Source organism: Tiliqua scincoides, chromosome 4 (assembly GCF_035046505.1).
Source record: "Tiliqua scincoides isolate rTilSci1 chromosome 4, rTilSci1.hap2, whole genome shotgun sequence".
Classification (NCBI taxonomy): domain Eukaryota; kingdom Metazoa; phylum Chordata; class Lepidosauria; order Squamata; family Scincidae; genus Tiliqua; species Tiliqua scincoides.
In genome coordinates this window covers 34,107,907-34,119,985 of record NC_089824.1, presented here as the reverse complement: position 1 = coordinate 34,119,985, position 12,079 = coordinate 34,107,907, and the positions used below count along the sequence as shown (strand labels likewise).

Genomic DNA, 12,079 nt, shown 5'->3' with positions numbered 1-12,079 from the left:
AGAAGTGTCAATGAGACTTACAAGGTTACAGGCTAAGAGACTGTGTTGTGAATGAGGAGTTCCCCAATTCAAATCTCACTGCAATTCAACAATCCAGCTGAGGGGGATACTTACCTTACAGGGTTATTGTAAGGATAACATTTCGATAATTTGACACACTTTGCACACCTAGAAAGCAGCATGTTAAAAGTATCATTTCTCTCCTATCTATCTGGAGAAATCTGCCACTCAATCTCTGATTATGCTTAATTATTTTATTTAGGCACAAGACAAATACAAAAAAAGATCAATTTGGTAGAACCCACTTTTAGAAAAGCCATTTAAGCAACAAACTGCCATGAAAGCAAAGTATATACAGTACAACAATCCTGTCCAAATTTCAAAACCCCATTCACATTACCCGCAAACCTACCAAAAAAAAACAAAAAAAACCCTAGAAAGAATGATCAGTGAATGGTAAATATATGTATTACATTAATAGGCTTCATTGTCGTTTACAGGTGTCATTCACCTACTTTACATCAAGGGCTGATGGAATTGTGCAGTACAAAACCACAAATTCTGTGACCCGAGAACCGTAATAAGGGATAAATTATGACTATATTTAAATTATTCATTTTGTGTGAACTTTTAAAATGCACTTTTAACAATTATTCCTCTTGCAGTTTTGTTTAGTTTTTTGTTATGGACTGAACTGTCTATTTGAACTCATGGAACATTATGGAGAAACACATGCACAGACTCAAGAAAACACTGCAGAAAGACAGGGCACAATCCTAACCAGGTCTACTGAGGTAAGTCCTATTTTGTTCAATGGGGCTTACTCTCAGGAAAGTGTGGTTAGGATTGCAGTGTGATTCTCTGCTAAGTGAAGCTTAAAACTCCCTTCAGTTATTGGAAGACCACACAAAGTGTTCTTGTTTAAGAGTACTGGGTAATGCTGCACATAGTTCCATATTTTTGGCTGAAATGACAAAATCTGCTGTTTAAACAGAAAAAAACAACCTCCCCAAAATGTAAGAACTCAAGTTTTCATAGCTGCTGATTCTATATTTGTGGCCATATTTTGCAATCACAGTAAGACTGCAACCTTGCAGCTTTGTAGATCTTATAGGGCTGCTCATTTATAACCAGAAAAATGTTCATGTTCAAATGCAGCAACAAATGGGCAGATGAGAAAGTTGTGGTTTTCCTCACACATTCTGGGCCCCCAGCCATCTTCTCCCCTACATTTGCCATACTTGAGTCCCAGTAAAGGAAAACAAAACTACCAGGGGAAGAACTGGCAGAAGCAACTGCAGCTACCTCATCTCTAGCTTATCAAGAGATTCATGTGTCATGTGCTCTGGAGTGAAGCTTGGAAACTCTCCCCAGTAACTTCACATGTAGGAGAATAGCTGCACAGTCCACAAGGAGACCACTTTTTTTAAAAAAAGTGAAGGCCTATATAATGTAGCAATATGGCAGGTGATAGGCTCTGCTCCTGCCCCACCAAACCCAACATAACCTACATCAAAGTTTTAATCTTAAACACATTCCATCTTTGAAACATTAAGGCAATATGTCAAAAATTAGGGTAAGCTTTTAGGATCAGAACCTTAATCCAACCTTTCTGTGACTCTTGCAGAAATTGGCTCCTAAGGGGAAAAAAATCAATTTGGTACAAACATAAGAGAAAGAGGTCTAGGTGAGGGCACATGCCTATTGAGCCAGGATATGCCCAGAACCAGACTGAACCACTACCACAGTCACAGAAAGTGGATTCTCCCTCTTGGATAAAGCTGGTCCATCTGATTTGTCAACGCTTTTGCTAAGGGGAAAAAAAAAATTAATCACGTAATTATGTAAACATAAGGTGACACCCAGAGCAACGCTGCCTTTCAAGAAAATGCACAATGTGAAAAGCAGTGCTTTCTGAGGGTACGTCTGTGAATGACAGTGTTAGTCCAGACACCACCCATACTTTGAAAAGGATTTTCTTCTTGCAGAACATTTTTCTTCTTGCAGACCATTTCAGTTTCACAGATTAACTGGGGGAAGGGGGGAGTGTGTTAAGTTTGAAAACAGTGATTTTGAAAATCCAGATAAGAAGTAAAAGTTGTTGCTAAAAAGACAAAAATAGATATTCTTAAAAAACAAAAAAGAACCAGTGTTCTCAGACAAACAGGAGCATTCAAGAAATATCACTTACAGCATAGAATTATTACTGAACATTTCATCTATCAAAAAAAAAATTAACATCTATTGTGATTTAAAGATTTGGATAAACTCCAGCAACTAGGTTGGTTGTCATTTTAAAAAATCTGCTAATACAAAGTGTAGATTGGGAAACAGGCTCTTTTTATAAAAACTCTGTTAAAACTGAAACTGTACCTTTTATCTCAAACTGTTAAGGAGATTAGAAACTGAAGTTGGAAACAGCCCAGCTCAGCTGGATATTTACACACATACACACACCCCAGGCTGCTAGTTCTTAAAAAGCCCCAATTTCAGTCCCCCATGGTCTGTAGGGTTTCCCAAGGCTGGCCGACTGCCCTGGTGTGGATGGGCTGAGCGTGTTAGGGGATAAAAGATGGAAAGAGCCAAAAGGAAAGGGGAACGCAGACAGGGACGCCATGGAAGACAGCAAGGGAGGAGAGAGTTTAGAAGCGGAGGTGACCACAGGAAGCACTGGTCCAATGCTGCCATTAAGGGGTGCCCTCAGCGAAGATGATTCAGCATGAGGCGCAGCAATTCTGCTCTGGTGATGGGCTTCTGTGGAAGTTGCTGTGCCACTGGTAGTAGTATGCCCATTCTGATGCAGTAGCAGTGGATGGGGAATGTGGGGGTGATGTCCAAAGGCACTTCCCCAAGGAATGTGTCCAAGCCCAGTATGTGAGCTACTTGCTGCTTCCCGCTGAGAGGCATAATTGTTCAGGTGAGACACAAGGCGGACCCGAAGAGGATCAGAAGTGTCCAGGCCCTCAATAATGCTAAGGTAGCGGGCTACTTCAGCCAAACACTCTCGAAAGCCTAAACTCCGGTAGTCCATAGCAAGAGCATGGGCATCAAAATAGCCTAGGAGAAAACAACAAAGAATGATGTCTTAGGATGGGTGCTCATTCACATTCCTTGTATATAGACAATCTATTCCAATAAGGCTTCCCCAAACACATTTTATTAAGTGGGAACTATAATTTTCTCCAACCACAATAGTTAATAAGCACTTCTGAATTCAAACTATGGGCTAAATCAACCAGAAACTTTGCCTGCTCAGTGAAACAAATGAGACCTTTGAAAATGCACATATGTACTACTGCATACTCATGTTAGAAAGAGTTTGCCCACCATACATGAAGCAATAATATTCTTGATGAGAATGCCACGTAGTGAAAAGAACTGGCTTTGGGACCCAGAACAATTGCTTGGATACTGGAGCTCTATGTATCCAGAGCTAATGAATATGGGGGGGGGGGATCCCCACTTTAATTACATCTTTAGTGTGGTCCCTACAGATATGTCATCAACAAAAGAAAAAAAGTCACATCTGTAAAGTTTGCCAATACAAGGGTGCTCTGTACTGACTCAGGGCCCAATTCCAGCACCAGTGCAGCTGCCATGACAAAGACTCCCTTATCTTGAGGCCTCAGTGACTGCCCCCCACCACCACAGGATGCAGCACACACCCCATTGGCTACACCAACACTAGAAAATTGGATAGGATCGGGCCCTCAGACTGCGATGTACCCAACACAGAATGCATCTAGCCTAGATTTGTACTCTAGCTGTCAGCAAGTCTCCATGGTCTCATGTTGTGCTACATGACCCAGGTATACATCAGATCCCATGTGGAATCAGTAGCATTGCTGGAGGAGAGGCGAAACGGTAAGTACTATAGTGCTACAACGTGCTGCGTAAGCAGCCCCTGCCATTCACCATCAAACCTACTGAGCAGCAACGGCAATGCACAGGTGCTCGCTGACACAAACAGCAAGTGGGGGGCTGCTTACAAGCCGTGTTGCAGCACCTGCAGTACTTACCATTTCGCTCCCCCTCTAGCTATGCCACTATGTGGAACATTCCAGTTTCTCTCTCAGTTCAACTATAGACCCTACGGCTTTATTGCAAGAATTCCAGGAATAAGTGACTGCAAAATTATCTGAATACTCAGAATTTGTACAGTATGTTCTGGAAGTCTAATACTGATCATTATGATATTTAAAAACAGAAAAGGTAAGGGTACATGGTGTATGTAGAATACTTTTAGAATGTTCAAAGTGCTTTGTGCATTTCTTATTTTGTTACAATTCAACAATCAAAACAATTGCTCAATATTAACCTCACTTTGCAAAGAGGGGCCTCAGGTTAAAAGAAGCCTAAAGCGAATCAGCAAGCAGGCAAGATTTAAACTGGGAACATCCTGATTCAAGCTAAAGCCAGCTCTCAAGACAGGACATCAAAGCGCCACACTCTGGCCCAATGGAAACACTGCCTAGTCCCTTCACATTTTTATAACTAAAATATAAAATAAATATAAACAGCTAAATACTGTTATCCATGATCACCAGACCATTTTTTATTTCTAAACACACCATCAGAAAGAAAGCTGTTTCCAGGGGGCCAGGGAAAGAAATGTTTCCAGGGGGCCAAAGTTTGTGACAGAGTTTATCGGGTTCCACAGTTGGATAGTACGTATACCGGTCCCTGACTATGTTCTCATCAAAGAGTCTACTTACTGGCTAGAGTCCTCAATCCAGTTACTCTGGAGCAGCAAGTCACATTTTTAATAGAGTACTCTATAGGTAATGGGTTATGAATTGCAACCTATGATTTGCAGTTGCTGTGTGCCAGTAAATAACTTATTACCAGCCGACATCAATCAACAGCATATTAAACATGAGAAACTACTACTGCTCCCATGTATGTTTGCACACTTTCTTCCAATGGCATGTAATTATTAAGCTCATTAGATTTCTGTCTGGTCTCTTGGCCCAACGGCATAATCAAAGTGGCTCAGAGAACAACATCCTAACAACTATTAACCAATAAAAACCTTACAAGGTAATAGTTAAAAAGAGTAGAACAAAATTGTACAAGATCACTGAGGCTGCAATCCTGTACACACTCACCTGGGAGTAAGTCCCACTAATATCAGTGAAGTTTATTTCTGAGTAAATATGCACAGGGTTGTACTGCAAGAAAATGAGAACACAACCCACAAGCCCAGACACTATCTTTCTAGTATCAAAGGCACTTTAAGGTTATGGCTGCAAAAGAGAAAATTATAAACAGTTCAATGTAATGCACACTTACTCAGAAGGAAGTCTCCACCGTCAGTAAGATTCCTCACCACCCCCAACACATCGAACATTAATAACCTTGTAAGGTTAAATGCAAATATTCAATTTACTGCAACTGAAACACACATTTATTTACTTAAATAAATACTCCTTATTTACTTCAAAGGAGACCTATAAAAGCAAATACCTGATCAGGCTGTGGATTTTCAGCCCAAGGTAAGCTCAGGTGGCTGCTGAATGTTTATCAGTTTCCCTGATCCTGTGCAACACATGATAATCTTACTGCCTTCCCATGCCACATAAAAGACTCAATCTCACCTTTCCCTCCTGCTGTGTGCAACATTTTCAGATGATCCACAGTCATCTGCAGGATTTCAGCTTTCTCCAATTTGGCTGATCCCTAAGAAAGGGAAGACACATATCAGCATAAAGACAGCTGGATCCAAGCCAAGCAAAGAAGGAGGAAGGGTACATTTCTGCCTGAGTGAGTCCCATGAGCACCAGTTACATTCCAAGCTGTCTACAAATTACCTGCTTTTCAAAGGCACTAGGCACCAGCCTCCGCAGCTCTGATAAGCTACTGTTGATTCGATCGCGGCGACGCTTCTCAATAATCTGAAAGGAAAAGAGCAAAATTTTTGCAGGGGCCAGGCTTCAGAGGAAGGGGGCTCAAGCAGATCAGAAAGGGAGACTTACTCCTCGACGTCTTTTCCTTGCGAGGATCTGGGAAGTGGTGGTTGGAGACATTGAACCGGGAGCCGAGCTCAAGTTTCTGGAACCAGCAAGAAAGAAGGCATTAATGCAAAAAAAAAAAAAAAAAGGGCAGATTTTTCAACAGGCACAGAGAGATAAGTAGGCACAGCACATACATGTGGGACAGAGGCTTCAGCTCCAGGATATTCCCAAGTAACCCTAGCACCAAACACAGGATACAAGCAACAGGCTTAACATTTAATTGCTGCCAGAACTCAGACTTTCTTCCTGTTTTCAGTGCCAAAATTTGCAACCCAGCCCTCTGCCAAGTGTGTGCTGGATTCCAGCTTCAGCCTTTGGAAGTGTGAGAATCAAGGAGGCAAAGAGGCTGCCTAACACATGCAAAGTGCCTTTTCCCCTTCTTGCTGAATAGCCACATCCACACTCAGCACACCCCAGATTCAAACAGCAAATGTTTCCAGGTCAGAGAGTGCAATCCGTGGGTTGACAGACTACCCCATCCCATTCCTTTTATCTCAGGTATTAAAAATTCACTGCAACAAACATCTCATTGAGCTCAATGTAACTTACTGTGTCTAATAAGAGTGCTCAAGAAGGCTGCAGCCAAGGTACAGTATTGAACCATGCAGCCCAGATCCTAGGCACTTTTCAGTGGGTCTGATCACTAAGTGGACATGCTCAGAATCACAGCCATCAGCTTGTTATAACGAGGGGAGTCTGGCTGAATCAACAGCAGGGAGCCTGTCTCAGGGTACCATCCTATCCACACTTACCTGGGAGTACGTCCCACTGGCTATCATGGGACTTACTTCCAAGTAGGCATGCATACAGGCTTGGGATCTCAGGCTACCATCCTACCTCAACTTACCTGGGGGTAAACCCCATTGCCTATCAAGGGACTTACTTCTGAGTAGGCATGCACAGGCTCTCAGTCTGCCCAGTGCTGCAGTGTCCAGAGCCCTGCTGTGGTCTGGTCAAGCACCGGCCCACCACCAGCAAACATGGGTCCGGGGCTGCAGTGCTATGCCTGCTTTCCTGGGAGTCAGCCCCATTGAAGTGAACGGGACTTGCTTCCGAGTAGACACGCACAGGACCGGGCTGTGGGCGCCGGCCAGTCTCACCCGTTCTCGTCGGCGCTCTCCTTCTCCACCTCGATGGGCTCGTCCAGCTCATCGCTGTCGGAGGAGCTGTAGTCCGGGTGCGCCCGCTTCATGCTGCCGCCTGCGCGAGCTCCAAGCCGGCGCGGAGGAGGCGCCGCCGCTGCAGCTGCCGCGGGAGGGAGGCGGCCGCCTGCCTGTGCGCGCGGGTGGCGGAGGCTCCGGTGCCAAGTCAGGGCGCTCCCCGCCGCCGCTCGCCCTCTGGCTCCGTCTCCCCCATCCCGTTCCCACGCTTCGCCTCTTACCCAGGGGAGGGGCGGGCGCGCCAGGCGCTCCCGGCCGCGGCAAAGCCAGCGCGGCCCCGGCCGCTCCGGTTGGCTGAGCCTCCCCGGCCCCGGCCAATGGCGCTGCGCCCGGCCCGGCCCCGACACTCCCTCCGCCCGCGCCGCTCCGGATTGGGCCGCGCGCCCCGCTCCCCTCCCCGCTGCGCGCCATTGGCCGGGCGCGGGGCCAGCGCGGAGCCTGCGGAGCCACACGCGCGGCCGGGCGGCCGTGGGAAAGTTGCTCGCTGCTGGGCCGGCGGCCAGGCGGAGCGGGGCGTGCATGAGCGGCGGCTGCCGCGTGTGAACCTCCCCTGGGCGCGGGCTGGAGCGGCGGCGGCGCGGCCTCCTCCTTCCCCGGCACCGGCACCGCTCAGCCTACACCCAAGGGCCGAGGATCGCCTGGCACCAACCGCCCAAGCCTAGGCTGTCTACTCAGAAGCAAGTCCCATTCACTTCAGTGGGCCTGACTCCCAGGAAAGCAGGCAGAGGTAGCAGCCTCAGAGCACAATCCTCTGCCTGTCTACTCAGAAGCAAGTCCCAGTCACTTCAATGGAGCTGACTCCCAGGAAAGCATGCAATCTTACGGCACAAGCCTATGCGTGTCTACTCAGAAGTAAGTCCCATTGTCTTCAGTGGAGCTTACTTTCAGGAAAGTGTTCATAGGATTGCAGCCTTAGGGAGCCCGTGGGAATAGGGAGGCATAAGAACATAAGAACAGCCCCATTGGATCAGGGCCATCTAGTCCAGCTTCCTGTATCTCACAGGGCTACCAAATGCCACAGGGAGCACACCAGATAACAAGAGACCTGCATCCTGGTGCTCTCCCTTGCATCTGACATAGCCCATTTCTAGAATCAGGAGGTTGCACATACACATCATGGCTTGTAACCCATAATGCATTTTTCCTCCAGAAACTTGTCCAATCCCCTTTTAAAGGCATCTAGGCCAGATGCCGTCACCACATCCTGTGGCAAAGAGTTCCACAGACCAACCACACACTGAGCAAAGTAATATTTTCTTTTGTCTGTTCTAACTCTCCCAACACCCAATTTTAGTGGATATCCCCTGGTTCTGGTGTTATGTGTGAGTGTAAAGAGCATCTCTCGATCCACTTTATCCTTCCCATGCATAATTTTGTATGTCTTAATCATGTCTCCCCTCAGGCACCTCTTTTCTAGGCTGAAGAGGCCCAAACGCCATAGCCTTTCCTCATAAGGAAGGTGCCCCAGCCCAGCAATCATCTTAGTTGCCCTCTTTTGCACCTTTTCCATTTCCACTATGCCTTTTTTGAGATGCGGCGACCAGAACTGGACACAATACTCCAGGTGTGGCCTTAGCATCAATATGGACAACGGCATTATAATATTAGCCGTTTTGTTCTCAAAACCTTTTCTAATGATCCCAAACATAGAATTGGCCTTCTTTACTGCCGCCGCACATTGAGTCAACACTTTCATCGACCTGTCCACCACCACCCCAAGATCTCTCTCCTGATCTGTCACAGACAGCTCAGAACCCGTCAGCCTATATGTAAAGTTTTGATTTTTTGCCCCAATGTGCATGACCTTCTGGTCACTCTGGTCAATCACTTCTGTTCACACATTCTGGTCATTCTGGTCAATCACAATCAGTTCTGCGACCAGAACTGGACACAATACTCCAGGTGTGGCCTTACCATAGATTTGTTTTGTTCTCAATACCTTTTCTAAAGATCCCAAGCATAGAATTGGCTGCTTTTACAGCCGCCACACATTGGGTCGACACTTTCATCGACTTGTCCACCACTACTCCAAGATCTCTCTCCTGATCTGTCACAGACAGCTCAGAACCCATCAGCCTATATGTAAAGTTTTGATTTTTTGCCCCAATGTGCATGACTTTACACTTATTTACATTGAAACGCATCTGCCATTTTGCTGCCCATTCTGCCAGTCTGGAGAGATCCTTCTGGAGCTCTTCACAATCACTTCTGGTCTTCACCACTTGAAAAAGTTTGGTGTCATCTGCAAACTTTGCCACCTCACTGCTCAACCCTGTCTCCAGGTCATTTATGAAGAGGTTGAAAAAGCACTGGTCCCAGGACAGATCCTTGGGGCACACTGCTTTTCACCTCTTCCCAGCTCTGCAGGCTTCTGGGCAGGGACAAGAGGGACACAACACTTTCTTTCTCCTACCTTCTTTCTGAGTTGATGAGTTGTTGCTTGCTGAGGAACTGTGTTTTCTATTGCCTGAGGCTACAATCCTATCCACACTTACCTGGGAGTAAGACCCATTGGCTATAATGGGACTTAGAAGTAAGACATGCACAGGGCTTGGGCTCTGCAGCCTCTTGACACACATTGGGACACACATATCTCAAGCCATAGTCAGAGGTGTTTTAAAAGGTGTTTTAAAGGCGTTTTAAAATGGGGCTCAGAAGTAAGCACATTGTGTTTAGTGGACAGTGCTTCTCAATATCTGTCCACTGCTGTACCACTTCACAGGGTCCACCTATTTAAAGTACCATCAGAAGGAACTGGCGATGACATCATCACCCGTTACTTCTGGGTTGGGAGGTTGCAATGGGACAAACACCGGTAAGAGGCTCAGGGTGGATGGGAGGGCTTTTTGAATGTTGAAAAGCATGCTTTGGAGCTCTGCCCACCAAGCCCAGCTTCCTACTATAGCATTCCTGATATTGTTGCCAGGCAGCAGGGGTCCAGGGGTCCTGTGAGTAGCACCAGACACCACCTCAAGTACTGCAGGTGGTACTCCTACTGCTGGTTGAGAAACAACGACTTAGAATGGAAACAAACACCACTAGCTATAGTTTAGTGGCACGCCTCAAGACTGTTTTGCCTATGTCTGCTCGGTTGAATAATAGATTACAACTCAAACATCTACCATATTTCCTCATATGCCCACAAAGGCAGTGCTTTTCAGGGGAGATTCAGTTAACACCTGCACTTGCCAAATACCAAAGCCTTTGGGACAAATCCTATTCAGTTTTCCAATCCCAGTGCAACCATAGCAGTGGGGCGTGCAATGCACCTTGTGGTGGGGCAGCAGTCACAGAGGCCTCCTCAAGGTATAGGAACTTTTGTTCCTTTGCCTCAGGGCTGCACTGCAGCTGCACCAGTGCTGGAAAGTTGGATAGGTTTGGGCCCTTAGGCACTTATCAACTGCATGAACAAAGGGTGGGCGAATGAGCCAGGTGACAGGCTCCATCCTCAACCATCATGTGTTTGCTTTACACTTTGAAATGTGAGCATATAAGGGCCCAATCCTATCCAACTTTCCAGCACGGATGCACTCATATCAGTGGGGTGTGTGCTGCATCCTGTGGATGGGAGGCAGTCATGGACGCCTCCTCAAGGTAAAGGGTCATTTGTTCCCTCTCTGGGACTGCATGGCAGCAACATCCGTGTTGGAAAGTTGGATAGGATTGGGCCCTAAGTTGGATCCAGAACCTAATGCAGCACCACCCATGCACAGTTGATAACTGAAAGAATTTGCATTGACACACTGCTTGAGTTATGTATGTATATGCGTGACCTGATTATACTTTCTGTTCTTCCGTGTCTGAACATATTACAAAATTAAAGGAGTGTTTATGGAGTGCTTTTTTCCCAGGGGTGGTAGTGGTGGAAATTACTTGTTCTCACTCAGCACACCCAGTCCCAGCAAGCCAAGCGTGATATTAACGAAGCTTGCTTGGACCCCAACCTGGCTGGACAGCAAAAGAACCAAAATCATAATCTCAGTCCAGCCTGGCCCAAGAGCCCCTGATGCCCAAAGGCTGCTCCTCTACCCAATGATGTGCCAATCTCCCTTCTTCTCACCCTCCAATGTTCTAGCTCAGCAGTCTCCTCCCTCTCTGTCCCCCTCTTCCTTTTCCAATACTGGGAGTCGAAGGAGAAGGAGGAGCAGTGAAGGCAAGCAGAGAAGCAGAGATGGGTGCCTTCCCACCAATCTACTGCCTGAGACAACTGTTTCAGTTGGCCTTATGGATGGTCCGGCCTCAATCTAAATAATAGTCTAAAATCCTCCCAGTGTTGTTCTGTTTGTGAAACTAAACTAGTGTGCCCCTGCTCAGTATTTAGTTATATATGTCCCAGTCCCACCTTTTCTCTCCCCATTAGAAGGTCCCCAAGATGCATCCTACTACATAGTAGTAGGATACAGAAGCAAAGGTGGAATTAAGACTGCAGACCAATCCATACTTACCTGGGCATAAGCCTTATTAACTATAATGGAACTTACTTCTGAGTAGATATGCATAGGATGGGACTCTAAGGTCCAATCCTATCCAAATTTCCAGCATTGGTGCAGGCGTGCCAAGAGGACACGCAATGCATCCTTGGGTAGGGGGGGCAATCACAGAGGCCTCCTCCAGGTAAGGCAATGTTGTTCCCTTTCTTTGGGGCTGCACTGACACTGGAAAGTTGGATGGGATTGGGTCATTACTCTCTGGTTTGTCTATAGGGTAAGGGCACAAGACCTGAATGAAACACCATTTGGGAACCCCATCTATGCCAGTCTCTTGGCAAGTCAAATGAGATACAAATGTACCAAAGGAGGACATAAATAAGAGGGCTACCAAAAACTCAACCATTCATAGAAGCCCAGGTAAGATTTTGGAACTGAGTTCTGTTGTGTCAATGTGCATTGTCCCCAGTGGGTGAGC

At 46.4% G+C, this 12,079-nt stretch overlaps 1 protein-coding gene across 1 annotated transcript; it reads right to left on the bottom strand.

Moving 5' to 3' along the window:
- Positions 1 to 264: 264 nt before the first annotated feature.
- HEY1 (hes related family bHLH transcription factor with YRPW motif 1) lies at positions 265 to 7,323 on the bottom strand. Its single transcript, XM_066624989.1, has 5 exons — positions 7,115 to 7,323; positions 5,976 to 6,051; positions 5,811 to 5,894; positions 5,598 to 5,679; positions 265 to 3,057 (listed from the first exon to the last, which is right to left on the bottom strand). Exons 1-5 carry the CDS (start codon positions 7,204 to 7,206, stop codon positions 2,474 to 2,476), a joined length of 918 nt encoding a protein of 305 aa, XP_066481086.1. The 5' UTR covers positions 7,207 to 7,323; the 3' UTR covers positions 265 to 2,473.
- Positions 7,324 to 12,079: the final 4,756 nt, after the last annotated feature.